General features: G+C 47.2%; 1 protein-coding gene and 1 non-coding gene across 2 annotated transcripts; one reads left to right on the forward strand and one right to left on the reverse strand.

The window, feature by feature from the left end:
- The first annotated feature begins 6,216 nt into the window (after positions 1-6,216).
- Positions 6,217-6,289, forward strand: TRNAA-AGC. The gene has a single exon. It is a non-coding gene; the product is annotated as a tRNA-Ala (tRNA).
- Positions 6,290-6,541: 252 nt separating this feature from the next.
- LOC124652177 lies at positions 6,542-9,415 on the reverse strand. The gene is made up of 5 exons (XM_047191197.1): positions 9,283-9,415; positions 8,814-8,932; positions 8,462-8,519; positions 8,272-8,349; positions 6,542-6,902 (listed from the first exon to the last, which is right to left on the reverse strand). Exons 1-5 carry the CDS (start codon positions 9,413-9,415, stop codon positions 6,709-6,711), a joined length of 582 nt encoding a protein of 193 aa, XP_047047153.1. The 3' UTR covers positions 6,542-6,708.
- Positions 9,416-13,966: the final 4,551 nt, after the last annotated feature.

A 13,966-nucleotide genomic window follows, 5' to 3' on the forward strand; every position in this document is an offset into this window, starting at 1 on the left:
TGCCGGAAAAGACATAATACAAAGAAAATCAAAAGAAGCTAGCAAGCTATACAGTAAAATACATGTAATATATAAAATAAAGCTTGGTGGCAGTAAGATGAATATTGCAAGAGATCGAAGGTCAAACATGGTAGCTCATAAGAGGTGAAAATGTTTGACAAGTGGTGCAAGTGAAATAGACACTACCAAACATTTGAACACTAGGATATTAACTAACATATAACATATCTCGGTTAGTGTTATCTCGACAGTTCACTCCCATGTCTAAATAACCTGCATACGAGAGGTGTGTGCACTGGTAAAGGAGATGATAATAACATGGTTTCTTGATGTAGAAAGTGTATGTGTTTTTCTCAAAAAAAAAGTGTATGTGTTGGATCAATGTTATACCTGAACCTGTTAATGTGAACCATGTACCAGGGAAGAAAAAAAACCTGACTAACCTGCAGGAATAACTACAGCCCAATGACCACCACAATCGAGACAAACCACATGCACAACTATCACAAGAAACCTGCAGGAATGCAATGTCACAACCAAATTCCGGAACTAAGGAGCAATATAACCAAGACCTTGTACCAATAAAGCATCAGGAAACACAAAACTGACACCTGATTCAGCATGTCCTTAGGATCCAACACTAAGAATTACAGAACACAACAACGGAATCCGATCCCCTAGCATGCGGTTTCATCCCTACAGGTGATAGCAGCAGTAGAGGGAGCACTGGGCACCATGTTTAGCTGCACCACCATTGACTGTGATGTGTGCTCAGTGCCTCACGGGGAGTCAAGGCTGCCCAGCGGTGACTGTCAGAGGGAAAGTGGCTCAATTATGGGCTCTACTTCGTGCAGTTGGAAGCAGTTGTACTCTGCATCAAGCGAGGTGCTCGTGTAACCACAACAATGAATATCTTGCTACATCAACAGCTAAATCAGGTGGAATGTACTCGGCAGGTGGATGGAAGGTTGTATCGAATACTCAACAAAACAACTCCCGACTACATTCTCTCATGATTTACGGTGAGATGCTTCTTTGTCAAAACTAAGACTACATTGCACCAAAGAATACCAGCATATCACTGCAACTCACAATGAGTCTTTGTCAAAATTAAGACATGTTCATATAACCCATAATTGGTTGAAAAATCCCACCTTATAAGTGGAAGCTATCTCACGAATCGGTAACATAGTTTTCTTAAAACAAACTCGAATGGAGTGAAATTCTGATCAGGTCGTCAGTTCTACTATAAAATATCATCTTGTGAAATTACAAATATGAAAATTTCAGAGAAGAATAAAAAGATATCCATATTGTTGTTCTCGCAAAAAAATATGCTTGCACTTGGACCGATTCACATCCATACGAGATATAACAACTCACCAGGACCAGTAGAGTGAATATATTTTCATACATGTACAATGACTATTAAAATAATGCACAACGGTAAAAAAATCTTAATTTCCAAGCAACGTAAATGAATGAAGCAGTCCATTGCCAATAAGAACACAGAGAGCAAAGAAGCCACAAAGAAACATACCTTATGTCAGAAACAGAGAAGTTTGTGTGATATGCAAATGTATAAGAAAAAGGTCTTCCATCAGTGTTGGTATTTCTGATTGTAGACGTGAGACTCACATCCCCCAAAGCATCAAGAGGAATTCTGAAGCCAAACTCAAAACTGTTATTGTTAAATAAGAAAAGAGCAGAGTCAAATATGTGTATACATGATCAAATGCATAAAAGGTTGTCAATGTGCCAATTCGTGGGTTAAGCCTCTAACACAAACCTGTGGGGCCATATTTTTAAATCATCTTCATTAGGCTTCAGGATAATATCAACAAAAGCTTTAATTGAAGGATTTACTGGTAAAGGGGGTGAATTATCATCAATTGTCCAAAGCCGATTCCTTGCAAATCCATGCTGCTCAAGATTTCCATTAGATCCAAACTGCCTTAACAGGGTAGTTCTTAAGTGATCAGCCGAAAACACTTTTAACATGACCAAGTCATTAAAGGTGAATGTTGCATACTTGGGGAAAGCAAATGGGTATCCCATCGCGGACCGCTTTGGGAGGTTTGAAATTGGCGTACAAAAAAGAAGTTCACTTTCAAACCAATTAAAGCATCGCTGATATAGGTGACAAAATATTATTGTAGAGATAGGGAGAATTATCTTGAGATGGCAAAAGAGAACAAGTATTTTTCATCCATTTGATCAAACATCGTTGAAGCAATGTAGCCAGGTTCACTCGGTAGTGTTGATAAAAGTATTTGTAGTTCCTTCGGTATAAGTAAACATGTGTTAGAGTGATGCCCAGCCAAACCTCCACTGGTTTGTAGCATACATATCAAATGGAAACCAGCATAGAAACTCAAAACACTAATAATTCACCTGGATATGGCATGGTTCAAAATGCACGCTAATTTTGAATGTTCAGTTCCTGATAAAGCAACAAAAAATATCAACCATCAATCATCATCAAAATTAACCATTACATTTCTAGAGTACGTGCTGAATAGTGCAGTGAGAAAAATCTACAGGAATAAACCCACTGTATATATTGCCAACCATTTGTTGCAAATCACCTAAATAGTGCAGTGAGAAAAAAATCATAGTTTAAGATGATACCTCGAACAGCCAGTTTAGTCTTTGAGGCCTAAATCTGCAATGCATAATGCCAACCGTTGTCATAAGAAAAATCATTGTTTAAGATGATACCCATGAATCATTCGATTGTGTCCATGCTTGACTATATAATGCGCTCCAATATGTAATTGCGGAATCTCACAGCGAAAAAAATCAAATCACCAGACCACTCCCAACAGCGATAATATATTAAGGCTAGGAAGAAGTCCCAGATGCACCGCATGCTAAGCTGAATAAATTGATTTAGCCCACACAGACCAAATGAGAAATCTGAAAATACACTGATTGAGTTCTTGTAGGCATAAAAACAAACAGTTCTTAGGCACCAAAATCACAAAGCAGATCATCTAATCATCAGAAAATTCCCATCGGCACCTACCTCCTTCCCGCTTCCGGTCCTGAGCTGACAGGAAGGAACTGGGGCAGGGGCTCCCATGACAGCCACGGAGAGAGAGAGGAGGGCGCCCGTGCCGGTGAGAGGAGGAGGCTTCAACGGCGCCCCCACTCCAGGTCCGTCCGCTCCTGCCGGCGACCACGTACACGTCGTCGGGTCTTCAACCGTGCCACCAGCCACCTCGAGAAGGAAAGGAGAGGTCCGAGATCCTTCTCCACGCTGTCAGCCGTCTCGGGAGAGAGAGGAGGGCGCGGCAGGGCGATAGCTGCGCAGACGGCGGCACGACGGTGGAGAGGGAGAGAACCGGGCTCCGGCCCTAGCGGCACATCTTGATGCTTTGATTATACTGCCATGGCGACACCCACGACAGGGAGCAGCTTATAGGAAGGGCAAGGGGGCAGCTGAGAGAGGAGGCCCTCAGTTTTGGAACGGTGAGGCGTCGCGCGACCGCCTGACTCCCGCGGCAGGTGCCGCTCGACGCGTCCGCCTCGGCTGCACCCCGGCCACCAGCAGCTTGCCCCCGGCCAAATTTCGGCCGACCTCTACAGCGGCGTCATTCCCGCCGCATCTACATCGTCGCAGCAGGGGTGGAGCCGGCCGGAGCTGTCCGTGCGCGCCTCGACTCCGGCCGCGTCGGTCACGCACAGGCGGGCACGCTGCCGGCCGCGTCGGCCACTCGCGGGCACGGGCGAGCAGGCCCGGCCAGGCAGCAGCTGCAGCTCGGCCACGGGCGGGCAGGCGGGGCGCGGTTGTCGCCGGGCGTGGCGAGCCGTGGCCGGGCGGGGCGGCGCTCGCCGCGACGGGCGCGGGCGTGGGCGGGACGGAGCTGGCCGCCGGCGTGGCTGGCAAGCCATGGCCGGGCGTGGCCTGCCGGGACGCGGCGGAGGTCGCCGGGCGTGGCGAGCCGTGGCCGGGCGGGGGCGTCGCGGGCCGCCGGCGTGGCCGGCAAGCCATGGCCGGGCGTGGCCTGCCGGGACGCGGCGGAGGTCACCGGGGCGGGGCGAGCCGTGGCCGGGCGGGGGCGGCGCTGCCGCGGCGGCCGCGGGCGTGGGCGGGCGCGGAGCTGGCCGCCGGCGTGGCCTGGAAAGCCATGGCCGGGCGTGGCCTGCCGGGACGCGGCGGATGCGGGGCGGGGCGAGCACCGGCGGGGCGGCGCTGCGCCGCGGCGGCGAGGCGTCGGCGGGGGCGGAGCTGGCCGCCGGCGTGGTGCTCGTCCCGGCCGTGCACGTCGTGCTGCGTGCTGGCGTCGAGCTCGCCGGGGACAGCCAAGGAAAGGAAGGAAGGAGACGCGGCGATAAAAACACCGGCCACTCCGCACGAACAGATGGAAGCGGGCCCGCAAGCGAACGACCAGGCGGTGGGGAGAAAATATTACATACACCAAAAAGGGGCCAATCAACAGGAAACACAGTGGAGGTGGGTAAAAAAGAAGTACAACCTGCCCCCAAAAACGTACACAAAAACAAAGGAACAGACAGAATTACACGTGTCAACCAGCAGGAGTGCCCAAAAAAAATCCCAAAAAACTGAGAAAAATCGAAATCATTCAGGTTTAGTATAGTACATATTTCCTTTTCTTATATCAACTTCCTTTTCTTCCCTTCTCTCTTGATTGATAATTAGAGAATAATAGTTGTATTGATTGTGGCCTCAATGGGTTGTTTATATAAAATACAAGTATTGGAGTCCAAGTATAATAGATATAGATTACAATTCAAACTACTAAACCAAATATACTCTAATATCCCCTGCAGTGTCAACGTCTGGTGAAACGATGTTGAGACGGGGGCATATGTCGGTGAAGGACGCAGTCGGGAGCCCCTTGGTGAAAATATCAGCAAATTGTGCACTTGTAGGAACATGGAGAACACGGATCTCGCCAAGAGCCACTTTCTCATGAACAAAGTGGATATTTATCTCAAAGTGTTTTGTGCAATGATGTTGAACGGGATTGGAAGCCATATAGACTACAAAAATGTTATCACAATAAACAATGGTTGCACGCTTAATTGGTCGATGAAGCTCAACTAGAAGCTGTCGAAGCCAGACTGCCTCGGCCTCAGAGTGAGCAACCAACCGATATTTAGCTTCTGCAGAGGACCTACAAACTATAACCTGGCTTTTAGAAGGCCAATAAACAAGATTATCACTCAAATAAACACAATAACCGGATGTAGATTGTCGAGTGTCTAGATATCCTGCCCAGCGTGCTGTCAAGCCTGTTGGAGAGATGCCTAAAGCTCGGCGGCGGTGGCCTCGTCGTTGGAGACAAGGTTGGAGAGCTCGGTGTAGATGCGAGTGTAGATCCATTGGATGCTGGCGAGGTCATCCTTTATCCAGCGAGGGTCAGTGTGCTGCGGTGTAGAGGATAGGTGGATGTGGTGGAGAAGGCCGCAGCGGTCGAGGTGGATGTGGAAGAGATTGCGCCAATGGTAGTAGTTGTGGGTAGCGAGATCAAGCGAGATTGGAATAAACGGCGAGACATCGGCGATAGTATCGGCTAGAGAGATTTGAGGTGGTTGGAGATTGTATGGGTGAGTAATAGAGCTTGGAGTAGTAGAGGAAGAAGTGGAGGAAGGTGGAGGGTCGGCGGCGTGGAACTCGGCGAGGGTGAAGAGGGACCGCAACGGCGGAGGTGGAGGTGCTGGCGGCGGAGCCATGCCGAGGATGGAAAACCTAGGCGTATGATACCATGGTAATTAGAAAATAATAGTTGTATTGATTGTGACCTAAATGTGGTGTTTATATAAGTACAAGTCTTGGAGTCCAAAGATAACATAGATAGATTACAATTTAAACTACTAAACCAGATATACTCTAATATTGATTTTCTCTCCTTCCTCACAATAAAGGGTTACCTGAATTTTTTTACTCCATCTAGCAGTACCTGGATGAGAGACATAACAAACCCTTCCCTCATGTGCCTCAAGGTGTCAATCTCTTTACAGCCACATGACTACATGAGGAGGATATTCTAATGCTGTTATATGTATACCAACTATGGCCCGTAACTTTGAAAAAATAAAATCTTCCCATGTCCTACTTACTAGTACTTTTGATGATTCGAAGACGCCGATGTCTACTTTGTACGTGGGCAACTAGAGTATATCATCACAATAAATAAAAAACTAGAGTAAAGGTTATTATCACTAATTTATTTTCTGTAGCAACAAGGGGATGTAGCTCAGATGGTAGAGCGCTCGCTTAGCATGCGAGAGGCACGGGGATCGATACCCCGCATCTCCAATTATTTTTAATTCTCGTGATTTTGATGAAAACAGCAACATGGCACAGCAGATTTCAGAGAGGAACCAGTGTTCCTGGAAATTTCACAGAATCACATCTCCAGATATTTTTTCATTATTTTATTTCCTTCCATTGCTTCTTTATAGCCTACACAAATCCTTTCTTGTTCTTTGCATAGTACAATTTCAGCACAAGCAGCAGGCAGCACCATGCCTTGTCAGATCGATGAAAACTGCAACATGGCACAGCAGATTTCAGAAAGAAACCACTTAATGTTCCTGCAAATATTCACAGAATCACAAATCTAACATGACAGCAGCGTACAAGGTAGAACCATTAGCTAACCCAAATGTATCGTCGTATCCAGGAAACAGTCGGAAATTTCATCTTAAAACAAAAACAGCCAGCAAGCAAACTGATCAGAGGGGGAGCATTAGAACGGGGCAGGGGATGAATTCAGCAAGCAAATTCCCGTCAACGTGCTTAGAGTGGATCGCTTCCATGCTAAGGACAACAAGGTCTAACTCCAGCTCATCTGCGACCTCTCCAATGATAGCCGTCGGCTTCTTTCCTTCTCCAAGGCGCTCCATCAACCCAAACTCTGTAAATCCACCTGGACAAAAGAATGGACATCAGTACGCCGTTACGAAAAGGCACCACGACTCAGAAACAAGCGGTGATGAATGATATGGGGATAACCTTCGGAAAGGTTATGTTTTCCTATTGGGTCTATAATGTGTGGTTAGAAGGTTTGGGTGGTTATCTTGCTGCCGTGAGCTGTCCGCTAATGTTTTGAGAACTTTGTAAGGCGTGGCTACAATGCCCTTCATACTGAAAATTCCTGTAGGTCGAGCTGGAACTGATGACTACATGGCTTGGAACTACACCAAAAACGGGATATTTAGTGTCAAGTCGGCATACCACTTGAAAGTGCAGTTAAACAGTGATAAGGAGCGAAGGGAAGGGTCGTCCAGGAACTGTGACGAGCATAAAGGTTGGCTCGCCCTTTGGGCGGCAGATGTCCCAGGCAAGGCAAAAATCCACGTATGGAGACTCATCCAGAATGGTTTAGCGGTTGGCAAGGAATTGCAAAGGAGGCAAATTAAAGAGGGTATTAAATGTATCGTGTGCAATCGCGAGGAGACGTTAATTCACAGGTTCTGGAGATGCCCGCATGCTGTGGCTATTTGGGAAAGTGCTCGCCAACTAACAGGGCTGCAACTTCATGGCCCAGGTAACACAGTTCGAGGGCACCGGGAGCTGCATGGATGGGTCCTTGACTGGCTAGGGAAGCTGAATGATAAAGAGCTAAGCATCTGTGTGATGGTAATTTACCAAGCTTGGTTAGCTAGAAATGACGCAAGGGGTGATGTCCAGATAGCTGCTCCATCTGACATTGTGAGACGCTCTATTTTCATGGTCGAGGAGTGGCTGGGTGTTGTGCAAGGCAGCATCCGTGAATCCTCTAATACGTACGGAGCTTTTTCGGTAAAGGAAGGATATGGTGGAAGCGTGGAAGCGGTGTGATTCTAAGGAATCATCATGGCAGTTTTGTTGCCGGGGAAGGCCATTTCTTCACCTCCATATCGGATCCTGAGCGTATAGAACTTCCAGCTTGCAAGTGAGCACTGATATTAGCAAAGGAAAAGGATATTCGGAAGGTGTGTTTGGAGTCGGATTGCCTAGGGGTGGTGACAAAGCTACGGAGCAGTGAAACTGATCGGTCTCTACATGGGCCATTGGTGGAAGAAATCAAGTCAATGCTGCAAGGCTTCGTTGATCACTCCATTAGGCATGTGCGCCGTACTGGTAATGGTGTAGCGCATCTTTTAGCAAAGTTTAGCTGCGAGAATAAAGTGTGTAAGGTGTGGGCTGTTAACCCCCCAGACTTGGTTGTAAACCTCATGGCATCTGAGAGTGCCTTGTCTTAATGCAATGCAGCTCCCATTTCTCAAAAAAAGAATAAGTGAAATGGTTCTAACCTTCAGAAAGGTGCCATCTAATGCTTGACATTTGAGTATCATGCTCTGGGAATGACTCCTTGGGCTTATCGTCAATAACTGAAATGAAGAGTATGGATTTATAATGCAGCAGAATTTATACTATGTCACTGAATATGCACAATTAATTAAGCAAAGGAAGGGAAATGTTTCAAAGAAATTAAGATCGTACCAACTACTGTAATGTTTGCACCATACTTCTTTGCTAGGGAAGTGGTTGTTGCTGCAGCCTGGTACATCAACAGCCATTATGGATAAGCGACTATTTCAAGTCTATACAGAGCAAGTAAAAATGAACGATAAAGTTAAAATGGTCAGCTAAGTTGTTCCGCTGAAGATTAAATCAAACTGCCCTGGAAATACCCATCACACGGCTCTCAAACCCAACTTGTGGTAGATCCCAGGGTACATAAACTTAGCTTAAGCCGCTAACATTCCGTCAATGTATACATATCTTCTACATACTCAATTATCAACGAAGTAACGAACAGCAAACTGATGAACATCGGAAAAAGGGAACACACCTGTCTTGTACCTTCTGAGAGGTAAGGGTTGCGATCAGTGATCGGAAGCAGAACATGTTTAACCTGGGAGAGGGCATCAATCGCTAAAGCACTTCCAGATTCGTTAGCTTCAGCCCTAACTGGTGCAGAACAAACAGGAAACGAACATCAGACAGCAGGTCTCAGCTCAACCATCCATCCTACCTCTTCGAACATGAACAACAAATAAGGACGCTTTTAGATTTTCTTGGCAAGTGCTGTTAGCTTGCAGTTCGGTTCCGAATCACCAGATTTCTGCCTGCTGCTAAGTACAGAGCAAACAAAGATGTTGAGCCATCCACTAACTTTAGTAACAAAGGCTAATGCATTGTCAGGTACACTGACATCTGAACATCGCAGCTAAATTCAGTCTACCTCGCTCCAAATCGAAGCGAAAGAATCAATCTTGACTTGTTGAGCGCACGTGGAAATTACGGTGAAGCATAGATACCTCCGAGCTGGGCTCCCCGGCGCCGCAGCGAAACGCCGCCCTTCCTGTTGACCGCCGTGAAGGCGAACTCCGGGGCGGGGCCCGCGATGGCGCGGGAAGCCGGCGCGGGCAGGGGCGAGCTGGCGAAGGCCATGCGGGCGTTGAGCTGGGTGGAGCTTGGGCTGGGGCGGGGGCGCGCGGCGGCAGGGTGGCTTCTGGACTGGCGTGGAAGGGGGGAGAGAGGACGGAGACGGCGACGGACTGATGACGAGCGACTCTGCAGTTGGTGTCCTACAGCGGGGTGGGGCCCGGCCCGCTCGGCGACGACGCCGGATGGATAAGTTTCTCGTTCTTTTTCCTTGTTCGCCACCTAGGATTGACCCTTTTTTCTCTTTCCATTTCCTGTGTTTTCCATTTGGTCTATTTTTTTTTTTTGTCTCTGTGTTCATGTTGTACTACTATTTTTCTTCTAATCTAGACAAAAAAATGAATAAATAAATAACAAACTAGCGGTCGACTAAATCGTGATCATATCAAACTAGCTAAAAAAAAATCTTCCATGAACGGATACTCATCGCCATCCTAGGTCGCGGAAACCGGACAAGTTGATGACGGGAAAAGATCATGCAATTGATAAAGGACCAAATTGCGAGGGGTGTGTCAGGAGATGCCTTGCTTGAGATGATACTAATGGCCCGTATGTCAAAAGTCAAGGCGCTAAGCATCAAAGAGAGTATCGGTGAAATCAAGACCTTCTTTGCTGCACGGCATGACACAAGTGCCAGCCTCATCCCTTGGGTGATGTTCCTACTTAGTAGGTTCCCGCAATGGCAAGAGAAGCAAAGGGAGGAAGTTCTAGGAAAATGTAAGGATGTCCTCACCACCCGTGTCTTTGTCAAACTAAAACAAGTACATGCACAAGTTACATATGCACAAAATACATAAAAGTACAAGTTCTCTTATCTTCTTGTGCACACAAATACAACTTAACATGCATGTTTCTCCTTGATACACTAAGAGTCTATAGCATGACCACCTCTAACACAATAATAGCAAACATCAAAGTGTCGAAAGAAATCATGATAACATTTCCATTCGTGATGTTGCAGCAGAGCAAGGACACATGGGGACATGACGCTAACAAGTTCAACCCCATGAGGTTTGAGAAAGGCGCCCCGAGGGCTGTCAAGCACATGCATGTGTTGTTGGAAATCTCACATGGGCCACGCATCCTGCATTGGGAGGAACTATGCCATGACCTAGATGCAGGCCGTGATGTCGACGATCCTTGGAAGGTTTACTTCTCCCTCTCTTTCCAGTATGTTCACATTCCCACAAACTTCATCACACTAGTGCCTAGGTATGGGCTCCCTCTTATCCTGTGGAACCTAGAGGACGACGAAAATGTCAACATGTGATACCTTAATAAAATATGTCGATTTTAAGAAAATTAATACTAGTATCTATGTTTTGTAAAAAAGGAAAAATAGTACACTATATGAATTTGTGATTTCGGAAGGTGTCACAAAAGTAAATAAAAATGAATCCTATTAGTTGTATATGTGGTTGCATACTTGTACATTTAGGGCGTGTTGTTCCACATGTTGCAACCCATTACCCTTGAGAGAGGAATGCATTCTATCTGCTTTCCTCTCTCTCATATCTACAGTAGTTTGAGAGCTTTCTTGAGAGCTTCAGGCCGAACCTAGGCCGCTTCCACCGACCCTGACCATTGCAGTTGGCCGAGGGGAGGCACCGGCCATGGTCCGGTGTACATTAGGTCTAGGTCGTGTCCCCCAATGGCGTCTAGGAGTAGAGCGCAAGATCTCTCCGACCGGATCTGGTGCATCCTAGTTCTTATATTCACTTATGTCTGGCTCTGGAGGTGGGATCTAGCGTAGGCGGATGATATGAAGCTGGGGATCTCCCCCAATAAGGCCGTGTTGAGATTATTCGTCCATGCCACTACTAGGAAAAGGCCTATCACCGACCCACTAAAATCGGCTACCGTCGGCGCACAAGTGTCCAGGATGGTGCGCCGGCCTTAATATTTTCTAGAATTAAAAAATCCCATCTAGATCTAGATCAAGATCCATTTATCACCATCGAGATGCTCTCCCGTGGCCATGTGAAAGTGCATAGAGCCCCCATGTGTGGTTTTGGTAATTAATGGCAATCCCTATGGACTAATGGTTGCATTGAGTTATATGTGTAGGAGTTGTCCATAGGCAATGCTTGAACGATTAGTTTGCGTCAAGGTTGCAATACGAAGAAATGAGATGCACCGAAGAAGAAGCTCTCCATAGTGGATTATTGGGGAGCAATCTGAAAGACATCAAGCAAGCACAATCAAGAATGGTGTTTCATCTTGTTGCGGTCAAGATCATCATCATCGAACTCAAGTGGAATGCGCAAGGTTAAGGTTTGTTCTCGATAGGGTTTCTTTCTCACCGGTCTCGGTGGTTTAGTTGGGAGACCGATTTATAGGATAGTGGTCGTACTATCAAGGGGCTCTCGAATGAGTAACTCGATCGTATCGTTCGGAGTGTGGTCAAACCTTTGCATCCTTGCATCATCTCTCTTGGTTGTTATTTGGATCTTTTCCATGGTGTTTTAGAGCTTGTGGTTATTTCCATGACAAGCTCTAGTTCATCGAAAATGGATTCCGCGTATATCACATATTGTGTTTTCGATATTGGAGTTTTTCTCGGTTCTCCTGGTTTAGAGGCATCTCTCTAAAATTCATATAAATCACCCCCACTAGTTTTCATATTTTGTGGGGTTAGCTCTTGTCGTCCTCTTTCCAACAAAATTAGTTTCGTCTCATTTGGACTTTCCAATCTTAAGTTATTTGCATTTCAAGTTTGAGTTTAAAAGAAGAAATTTTTTCTGGCCGGTACTACCGCCCTCGCTACCGGGCAGCTACCTTTGCTCCCAGTATACCCTGGGTCATTTACCGGTACCAGGCCCGGTGGTACCGGCCAGCCCTGGCTGGGGGTACCGGCCGGCCCAGGTCGGGGGTACCGGCCCTCCTCACGCGCGTAGTCGTCTCCGGGTCGCACAACTAGCACCCGAGCGTCTAGCTCAGTGGCCTTGGCGCGCTGGGCCCCGCCCACGTGGGCTGCACAGCCACCACCACTCCCGTGCGCACTGCACCCCGCCGCCCTGGCCCGCTCGCCAGCGCTCGCTCTTCCTTGCGCGCGTCGATCCCCGCGCCTCCCACCTGTTTCTTGCGATCGCTCACGAGGGGGACCCACACATTTTACGTGCCTGCGTGCTTTGACTCTGGCAGTTTCTGTGGCTGCTTGGTTTGGCCGCCGCGGTAGTGGGCTGGGCGGTACTACCGCCTTGGCTGGCCGGTAGTACCGGCCCAAGCCAGATTTTATAAGCCCAACAGGCAGATTTGTGGGTGCCCCATAAAAGGTTGTTTTTCTCTCTCTTTGGCAACACTTCTTCTTCCCCAACAAGCTCTTCACCATTGTTGAACTCATGAGAGCTTTCCTTCCCTCAATCCCTCCATGATTCTTGCTCATACTTGAGGAAAAGAGGGAGGAGATCTAGATCCATATTTGCACCGATCAAATTTCCCTCTTTGTGAGGGAATCCTTAGATCTAGATCTTGGAGAGATATTTGGTGTTCCTCTTCTATTTTGTTCTTCGTCTTTTATTCCCCCAATAGCTTTAGTAGCTTTGTTGGAATTCGAGAGTGAAGGATCTGACCATCTTTGTGGTGTTCTTCCATTGCATTTGGTGCATCGGTTTGACTTCTCCGCAACGATACGTGGAGGTGAAAGTTCGTGAGATATTCACTTCGGAACCTTGTTCCCGGAGCTTGCTCCTCTTGGGTCTTTGGACCCTAGACGGCTTAGTGGTCTTTGTGGTCTTTGTGGTGTTCTTGGGGACTCCAATTAAATTGTGGGGATTCTTCAAGGGAAAGGCCTTTGTGGCAATTTATTGAGAGTCTCCAATTAAGTTGTGGAGATAGCCCCAAGCTTTGTGCGAGTTCGGTGACCATCCTAAGGTTCCATAGTGGATCGAGGACATCCCTTTTGGTGGGAATTCTCGAGGAGAATACGGTGGCCCTCGTGCGTTTGGAGTGACTTGTCCTCCACACCGCTCCTACGGAGAGTAGCACTCGCAAGAGTGTGAACTTCGGGATACATCGTTGTCTCCGCGTCACTTCGGTTATTCCTATACCCGAGCTCGTTACCTATGCACCTTACTTTGTGATAGCCTTCGTGCTTGAATTTATATAGCTTGCTATCACATAGTTGCTTGAATTGCTTAGCATAAGTCGTTGGTGCACATAGGTGAACCCTAGTTATGTAGGTTTTGTACTTGACAAATTAAACGCTAGTTTTATTCCGCATTTGTTAAGACATATTCATAAAAGTTTCAAACTTCCTATTCACCCCTCCTCTAGGCGGCATCCGTGTCCTTTCACCATGGTCGTGGTCGCCGCCTTGGTCATCACTGTGGCCGGGTGGAGTAGCTCGCCGGAGGAAGGTCGAGGAGGTGGTCGCTGGAGGCATCCATGGCTGAAGGTAGGTCCATGAGATAGTCGCCGGAGGAAGTAGCTTGAGGAGGTGGTTGATACGTCCAATTTGCATCACTATTTTATATCATAATTTGCTGTTATTCATTGATATATTTCATATTGGGACACAATACTTATGTTATTTCATCTATTTTGCATGTTTCATGA

Source organism: Lolium rigidum, chromosome 5, assembly GCF_022539505.1.
Source record: "Lolium rigidum isolate FL_2022 chromosome 5, APGP_CSIRO_Lrig_0.1, whole genome shotgun sequence".
Taxonomy (NCBI): domain Eukaryota; kingdom Viridiplantae; phylum Streptophyta; class Magnoliopsida; order Poales; family Poaceae; genus Lolium; species Lolium rigidum.